At 45.4% G+C, this 9482-nt stretch overlaps 1 protein-coding gene across 1 annotated transcript; it reads left to right on the top strand.

The window, feature by feature from the left end:
• Window positions 1-6607: 6607 nt before the first annotated feature.
• LOC120931924 (protein ALP1-like) lies at window positions 6608-9141 on the top strand. The gene is made up of 2 exons (XM_040343898.1): window positions 6608-6643; window positions 8204-9141. Exon 2 carries the CDS (start codon window positions 8445-8447, stop codon window positions 9081-9083), a length of 639 nt encoding a protein of 212 aa, XP_040199832.1. The 5' UTR covers window positions 6608-6643; window positions 8204-8444; the 3' UTR covers window positions 9084-9141.
• Window positions 9142-9482: the final 341 nt, after the last annotated feature.

The raw sequence follows: 9482 nt of genomic DNA, 5'->3' as shown, positions 1-9482 counted from the left end.
GAACCATCTCCATAGAGGGGGTCACAGGCTGCATTCACAATCGCGGCGTTTTGTCACCGCGAATCGCGGTACAAAACGCCGCTATTTGCCGCCGCAATTCGCGGGACAAAACGCCGCGATTTAGTACGCTATAGTGTGAATGCAGCCTAAGTTGAAAAAACTTCTGACACTGATTGCCCCCCTGTTTTACTCACCTTTGATACCTCGGCAGAGACGCACTGTACCCCTCTGCCCGGGGTTCTCGGCTCGTGATTGGACAGATTCATAGCAGCTGAGCCATTTGTTCCCGCTGCTGTCAATCAAAGCCAATGACAGTGGCGGGGCCGAGTCCGGCATTCTGTGTCAATAGACACACATGCTGGACTCGAGAGTGCACCCGCAAGGTAACCCTCCAGGAGAGCGCTTCACCAATGTGGGGAGGAGCCACCGGGGGACCCCAGAAGATGGTGATCGGGCCACACTGTGTAAAACGAACCGCACAGTTGAGGTAAGTATGACATGTTTGTTGTTTTAAAAAAATAGGGTTTACAAACCCTTTAAATAAATTTTTGTGTGCACAAACACTATATATATATATATATATATATATATATATATATATATATATATATATATGTATATATTGTAAAATGTTCAGTAAAATATAACATATGATGCTGTATGTATTAAATAGATACCAAACATGTCAAGATTTAACCTACTGCTGACTATTTACAGTATATATACGGTGAGCGGGCAGCAGGCACAATCGCATACATATATGTGACAGCCTTCTTCTGGGTTTCGGGGGCATGCATGCACGTGACCCATGCTGTGATTTGGCACAGCACAAGTTTGGCAGCAGATTTCAGCCAATGATTTCAGGTGAAACCTGCTGATTGGCCAATCACACACAGAGTGTTTAATCACACACAGAGTTTTATGTTTACAAGAACAGAAGAAGAAAAATCTCTATCTGTCTCAATAATGATGACAATTTCATTTGGGTACAGTGTTGCATGACAGCCCTATTGGCTAATGTGTCCCTAGAATTCATAAAGATAGTCATTAGAAATCCATCTAGCAGTGGTGTGAAAACTGTATATGACAGATTTATATATGTGTCTGTAAGGTGTATCTAAATCTGTCACAAGCTTCTCCTGCATAGTGGTGGAGTTTAACAGGCAGAGACGCTATTCTGTGAAGTTGGGAAAATGATGGAAAGCATCAGACATCGGTTCCAGAGGAACTTAGCTCTCATTCACACCTGAGAGTTGTGTAGCTTAAAGCTGCGAAACACTCAAATGCCAAAATCTCATGCTTTTATATTATTTATGCCTGTTCACATATGGGCGCTCAGGCACTTGTAGTCTGAACCTAAAAAAATGTACTTTAGCTTCTTGTGAAGCAGAATGGTGCATTTTTGTTCGCATAGACTCCAGTAAGAATGCCCAAAAACAAGGGTTTTTCAAGGCAAAACAACCATCACTTGATCCTAGTAACTAGCTTTCTGTTGGCTAAAACGAAAACTCTCCAGCACTATAATGCCTGATAAACACATACAGCAAAATTGCCATAGGTCCCGTGCACACTGGGGGCAGATGTCAAATACGCTACGCCGCTGTAACTTACTTTGAGTTGGTTTGAATCCTCAACGAATTTGCGCCGTATGTTACGGCGGCGTAGTGTATCTCTCGCGGCGGAATTCAAATTGGTCGGGTAAAGGGTGTGTTTCATTTAAATGAAGCGCGTCCCCACGCCGAACGAACTGCGCTTGCGCGTCCATAAAAACTCCCAGGGTGCATTGCTTCAAATGACGTCGCAAGGACGTCATTGTTTTCAACGTGAACGTAAATGGCGTCCAGCCCCATTCACGGACGACTTACGCAAACAACGTAAAATTTTCAAACTTAGACGCGGGAACGACGGCCATACTTAACATTAAGTACGCCACCATATAGCAGCTTTAACTATACGCCGGAAAAAGCTGAACGGAAACGACTTAAAAAAATGCGACGGCCGGTCGTACGTTCGTGGATCGTCGGAAATAGCTAATTTGCATACTCGACGCGGATTACGATGGGAACGCCACCTAGCGGAAGCCGAAAAATTGCATCTAAGATCCGACAGCGTACGAAGACGTACGCCTGTCGGATGTAACACAGATGCCGTCGTATCTTGTTTTGTGGATACCAAAACAAAGAAACGACGCGCCAAATTTGAAATTACGCGCCGTATCAAGAGATACGCCAGCGTAATTTCTTTGAGGATCTGCCCCTGGGTGTTTAGCCCTGATGCATGGGGCCTCTGTGTGTAGCGGAGGCCGGGCTGGCAGCCCTAGGGGGCAAGTCCAGTCAAGTGGACCATTGAAACACCGAATCAGCTCACCATCCATGCCCACCTGGTTTTATAAGGGATATTGATGTTATGAAGCAAGACAAATATGATACAATGTGGTAACATAATTTAATGTTAATAGCAACAAAGGAGGTTTTAACAAAAATAAGCATTTTAGCACAAAGCTTTTGACTACAAGTATGCAAACAGAAATGTGTTGCAATTGCTTTACTGAATCACCCCGTGTCTTCTACCACAATATTTTTGGTCTATAATGTGTCCCTCTCTCTTTCCCTTGAATGGTGGGAAATGTGCAAGCTTGCAACCAGTAAAGTTGGAATCTGCACACTTGTTTCTGGTCAGCGACACAAACTATTAAAACACATGGCTCAGCATAACATCCAACAGACAATCGTCATTTTTTTTTTATAGGAAAGCTTAAAGTACAGTGGAACCTCGGATTGCGAGCATAATTTGTTCCAGGAGAATGCTCGTAATCCAAAGTACTGGCATATCAAAGCGAGTTTCCCCATTGAAGTCAATGGAAACGAAAATAATTTATTTTGCATTGACTTCAATGGCATGCAATACCACATGTGGCCAGAGGTGGGGGGGCACCGGAGAGCTCGGCTGACCTCGGAAAGGCTCGGGAACAGAGGCCCAGATTCAAGAAGCACTTGCGCCCGCGCAACCATAGGTTGCGCGGCGCAAGGGCTTACTTGCTCCAGTGTAACGAGTGCTCCTGATTCAGGAACCTCGTTACACCGACTGCAGCCTAGGATGTGACAGACATAAGCCTCCTTATGCCTTCACATCCCAGGCTGCATTCTTGCGTTGGCCGCTAGGGGGCGCTCCCATTGTGATCGGCGTATAGTATGCAAATTGCATACTACCACCGATTCACAAAAGTTGCGCGGGCCCTGCGCACGCAAGGTACGGAGTTTCCGTACGGCGACTTTAGCATAAGGCTGCTCCTGCTAATAGCAGGCGCAACCAATGCTAAAGTATAGCTGCGCTTCCCGCTCGCGACGTTCAAATTTTACGTCGTTTACGTAAGTGAACCGTGAATGGCGCTGGACGCCATTCACGTTCACTTAGAAGCAAATGACGTCCTTGCGACGTCATTTGCCGCAATGCACGTCGGGAAAGTTTCCCGACGGAGCATGCGCTGTTCGCTCGGCGCGGGAGCGCGCCTAATTTAAATGATTCCCGCCCCCGGCGGGATCATTTACATTAGGCGCCCTTACGCAGGGCTAATTAGCATAGCGCCCGCGCAATTTACGGAGCAATTGCTCCGTGAATCGCGGGCAAAGCGCAATATTTGCGTGGGCGCAGAGAAAAATTTTTGCTCTTTGCCCACGCAAATATTGCGCGAATCTACCTGAATCTGGGCCAGAGTCTTTCATCCTGCTCCTTTTGCGAGACAACACTCACAAACCGAGTTAGGATTTTTTTAAATACAGTGCTCGTATTGTGAAACGCTCGTTAACCGCGTCACTCGCAATCCGAGGTTTCACTGTAGTTCTAAAGGCAAACAGCTTTTTATTTTAATGCAGAGAGAAACTTCCAATGTCTATGCCTTCCCCCCCTCCCCCTAAACACTTACCCGACACTACTCTCCATCTAGCACTGTGCCCACTGGCAGTCCTGCTCTCCTCTCTTCCTGCATTCAGGGGCTTTACTGAGAGCAGCTGGAGCTATTGGCATCTGTTGCTGTTATTGAAATCCTATGAGGAGAAGGTGGGGGTGGGACCAAGCTGTGCTGTGTGTGTCTATGAACGCACACAGCCCAGCTCAGGAGCACACCACCACAAGTGCCCCCAGAGAAGAGAATGAGCAGATCAGGCAAGCTTAACGTTTATTATTTTAATTAAAAAAAAATTTGTTTAACAATCATTCAGCGTGGTTCAGTAGAACAGCTGTTCTATCAATGGATTTTTTTTTCAAATAATTTTAACAACTTAAACCACTCATTCTGCTATAGGCCGGGCAGAGGTTTCATTGTTCAGAGTGGACATCATACGCCGTCCTTCAGAACAAGCCGCTTATGCGAGCCCCAGGGGAGTCCCTTGGACATACCGTATCTCTGATCACGGCAAAGAGCCTATGACGTGTCCAATCACAGCTGATCACAGTGTAAATAGAAAGGGCTGGTTAACGGCATTCCTCTGCTTACTAGAGGTGCGCATCTTTACTGGTCTCACAATTTGATTCCGATTATCTGGTCAACGATTCAATTTCACGATGCATCACAATTACTGACGAGCTATCACTTCTGCTTGGGCCGCCCTTCCTCCCTGCAATCTTCAGGGACACATCACGGGTCCCAGAAGATTGCCCGGCTATGCAGGACAGCGCAGTGAGACATGCGCACCCGGCTGTGAAGCTGCAAGCTGTCGCAGCCGGATGCCCACAGTAGTATTGCCAGCGCCGTGAAAAGGCAGGGGAGAGAATGGAGGGTTCGGGTGGCCACCTCGCTGGATTGTGGGACAGGTGAGTGTCTTTTTGCGCACACTTGTGGAATGGCGACAAACTACTGTACCTAAAAATCTCCATAAGCGACGCTTTAAAAAAAATTTCGGTTATCAGGTTAGAGTTACAGAGGAGGCCTAGTGCTAGAATTATTTCTCTCGCTCTGACGATCGCATTAATACCTCACATGTGTGAACACCGTTTACATATGCGGGTGCGACTTGCGTATGTGTTTTCTTTGCTGCGCAAGCTTATTTATTTTATTTATTTATTTTACATTGTGTTTTTTTAAAAACAAATGTGATCACTTTTATTGCTGTCACAACAAATGTACACATCCCTTGTGACAGTAATAGGCAGTGACAGGTACTCTTAGGCTGCATTCACACCTAGGCGTTGGCGTTACCAGGCGTTTTTACGCGCGTTTTTTTCGCGCGTTTTGGTGCGCGTTTGCGCGCGTTTGTGCGCGTTTGCGCGCGTTTGAGCAGAGCGACGTCCAGCGTTTTTTTTTTTTTTTTTGACCAATAGTAAAATAGATCACCTCTGTCATCATTTGTTGCTATGTGAAAGGTTTTTTTTTCCTCTTCCTGGGTGATAATTCCTCTTCCGGGTCATCCTTGTGCTTCTGACTCAATTGTGAAAATGAGTGATGACGAGATGGCTTTGTTCATGGCAGCAGCCACTGCTAGCCAATATCTTGTAAACGAGAGGCAGAGAAAAAGGAAGAGGCAACGCAGATTTTGGATACACCCCGTCATTGCTGATCGGGAAGAAAGAGGGCAATTTTGGGTGATGTACCAAGACCTCCGTGACCATGAAGACAAATTTCTGGACTACACCAGAATGTCCATAAAAAGGTTAGTAAAAAATGATCTGGAATCATTTATTTTTTACATTGTACCATTTGGGTTGCCACCTTTTCTTCAAGTCAAACATGTACACTTCTGCGGTGCACAACTATTTTTTTTAATACTATGAACTATACATATATTTTGTTAGTATTTTACATTTCTAATCATATGAATATAATAAAAATAGTCCCCTTTCCATTGCAGTGCACAGAGTTCCCCCTTTACATTAGAGTCCACAGAGTTCCCCCTTTACATTAGAGTCCACAAAGTTCCCCCTTTACATTACAGTGCACAGAGTCCCCCTTTACATTACAGTGCACAGAGTCCCCCTTTACATTACAGTGCACAGAATCCCCCTTTACATTACAGTGCACAGAGTCCCCCTTTACATCACAGTCACCCTTTTGCATCTCAACTCCCAGATTTCCCTTTCACTGTATGGGATAACCAACATAATCTGATTGAAGCGAGACCTCAAGATACTCAGACATAAGGGATGCTCTGTGAACCATGATCTAAGGGGGAAACCGAGATCTCTGATGTACGGAGAGGACTCCAATGTGAGAACTCTGATTTTTCCTAGTGTACTCACCAAGAGGCAGGATAGAGAAAGGGGGTGGGTGCTTCTGTTAGACAGCGATGGAGGGTGAGCTCACTCAACCCTTGGCAGATAGCACATCTCATCCTGGTATATCTGTGGCTGGTGGGTTGTAAGTTTTCATCCCCTGCAGCCATTAACCCTGCCGGAAATCCATATTCTGGTCAGAAAAATCTGTCAGAGTGTCAGGCAGTCTGAAACCCGGACACATGATTCCAAACCCGAACTGTTCTGGTGAATCCCGGAAAGGTGGCAACCCTAGTACCATTCCATTGCCAATTTTAAATTTCATTTTCCTTTACAGCTTTGATGAGTTGCTGGAATTGTTGATCAACAGATTGCAGAGGATGGACACCTACTTCCGCAACTGTATCCCCCCTGTGGAGCGACTTATCATAACACTGAGGTAATTTTTATTTAGCGCTTTGAATGTAATACACTCTATTATATATATATATATATATATATATATATATGTGTAATAAAAACCAAACAAAAATTCTGTAGGAACAAAATTATTTTAAAATTTTAATCAACCAAAACATTGGGTCTTTTTTTTTTTATTATGAAAATATACACAAAGTGCACAAATACACAAAATATACAAAAATGTTTTATACATAATCCTTATTTACAATTGCTGTAAATTTGGGGAGGAGTCCTCTTCCCCGTGCGGTGACATGGCGACCGACAGTGCGTGGGCAAAAGGGGGCCAAGTGGAGGTGGTGCTGTCTTCCCCTGACCAATTGGAAGGTGGTGTTGCTTGTGGTGGTGGTGGTGTTCGTGTTGGGGCATTCCTGAAAGTCGATTGTCTCGGTCGATGTGGGTAATGTGATGTAGGTGTAGTCGTTAACGCAGGGTAAGTAGAAGGTGGTGGGTGGTAAGAAGAAAGTGTTGTAGGAGGCAGAGTACTGTATGTGACAGGTGGTGTTGAGAGATGAGGAAAAGGAGAATGAGGGTGGTAAGAAGAAGGTTGTGTATAAGGAAAAGGATTCAGAGAAGTGTGAGTGGAAGGTGTTGGCACAGGAGGTAAATGAGATAGAGTGGTGGTGAAAGGATGGTGCGCAGAAGTCGGTGGTGGTGTTGGTCGAGGAGGTTGGTCGGAAAGCTGTGGTCCTGTCCAAAGGGTAACGGGTGGTGGGGAGAAATGGGTCGTGGGTGGTGTTGGGACATGCTCGGTCCGTTTATTGGCATATGGGCCATAGGGTGGTGGTGGTTCGGATAAATCGTCAGCTTCTGTCGGGGGTATAAATGTCGAGATGTATCTAGCCGTACAGGACAGCACCACCGCTTGCAGATTTGGGGGAACTTTGTCGATTAGTTCCCCCAGACATTTTGCTACATTTTGGCCATACGATCTGTTGCTCATCCGGTCAGACATGTTGGTCATAATGTCCAACATACGATCCAGGGCTGGATTCGGAGCAGGAGCCCTCCTACGCAGAGCACGCGGAGGTCCAATATGCGCAATGTTAACTGGGGGCTGCTCTGCAAGTGGTCTTGTTGCAGAAGTTGATGCCTCGGAGTGCTGCGGTTCCGGCTCCAGAGTAGCCATCGCTTGATCCCCCGATGCCACGCTCTCTCTGTCCCCTCTCTCTGCCACGCTCTCTCTGTCCCCTCTCTCTGCCACGCTCTCTCTGTCTACTACAGCTGTGGCAGCCTCGTCCCAGCAGCTTTCAGTACTGAAAAAAGAAATCATGTATTAAAAAATAATTTTAAAACATTTGGTTTACCGAGCAAAGTACAAATAATGGTTTACCTCCCCAAATCCAGCACCGGTCTCAGAAACTCCAATTCCTTTGCGTGAACGTATTCTCTCACCGAACATGCTCCACTCCCACTTCGCCGCTGCTCCCGCTGTGCCTTCAGCTGGCGAGCGTAGGCGTCCCTTATACTCTTCCATCTGAGTTTTAGAATTTTCACTGTAAAAAATAAAATAAAATAATATATATTATTTTCTTTGTAGGTATCTATCAACTGGACAATCGATTGCAAGTCTGCATTACTCGTTTCGTATTGGAAGATCTACTGCCAGTTATATAATTCGGGACACCTGCAGTGCCATTTGGGAAGTCCTGAAACCCATTGTGTTTAAAAAACCGGCAGCAGAGGACTGGGAAAAAATTTCCCAAGTATTCTGGGAACGCTGTAACTTTCCGAATTGTCTAGGAGCGATCGATGGGAAACACATCAGGATTGTTAAGCCCATGGCTAGTGGGAGCCAGTATTTCAATTACAAGAAATACTTTTCATTCGTCTTAATGGCTGTGGCTGATGCCAATTATTGCTTTACCTATATTGACATTGGTTCCTATGGAAGTAGTGCAGACTCTGCGATTTTTGGGAACTCCTCTTTTGGGCAATTACTTCGAACAGATGGTCTGGACCTTCCACAAAATAGTCCACTCCCGGGCACAAACGGCCCTCCCCTACCAAGTGTCTTTGTGGGTGATGAGGCTTTTGCTCTGAACACACACCTACTTCGGCCTTATTCAGGACATAATCTGAACGAAGACAAACGCATATTCAACTACCGGCTTAGCAGAGCACGCCGCGTAGTTGAGTGTGCTTTTGGAATTTTGGCGAACAAGTGGAGGGTTCTCCACACACCGATTGTGCTCAATATGCAAAATGCCATTAGTGCTGTAGAAGCGGCGTGTGCCTTGCACAATTTTGTCAGGCAGCGCGATGGTCTAGATTACGAGGAGCCAGTCCATGAGACTCTGGAAAGAGCTCATTGGACTGGTGTACGTGGGAACACACAGGGGACACATGTCCGTGAACAGTATGCGGCATACTTTGTCTCTCCTGAAGGTCAGGTCCCTTGGCAGCTCAATTCCATTTAATTTATTGAACTTTTCAGCTTTTGACACGCTTATTTTGTGAAAGATAATCTTTACTATGCTGTTTTGTGGAAAAAAAATAAAAAATGATTCATGTTTTAAGAAGTCTCATTCTAATTTTATTTTGATACAGTTTTATCATTGGGTTCAATAGACCTATGATATTGTGTGCCATTTTATATTAGTGACATTCTATCTATTGTAAACTTAGTTTATGTATTTATTCTGTGGTCTAATAAAGGGCCTGTAAGTGACCGCCTAGACGTGGGTTGGGGGTCCGATCAGGACCCCCAGGGTACATCCGGGGGTTAAGTGGCTCTATATGTGTCCCCCTGCGTGTCACTTTCTCCTCCTGTGTAAACACAGGAAGAGGGAAGTGATGACACTGACACCAGTACACGT

Source organism: Rana temporaria, chromosome 3 (assembly GCF_905171775.1).
Source record: "Rana temporaria chromosome 3, aRanTem1.1, whole genome shotgun sequence".
Classification (NCBI taxonomy): domain Eukaryota; kingdom Metazoa; phylum Chordata; class Amphibia; order Anura; family Ranidae; genus Rana; species Rana temporaria.
The sequence above is the reverse complement of the archived record's forward strand: the minus strand, read 5'-3'. Positions and strand labels throughout refer to the sequence as shown.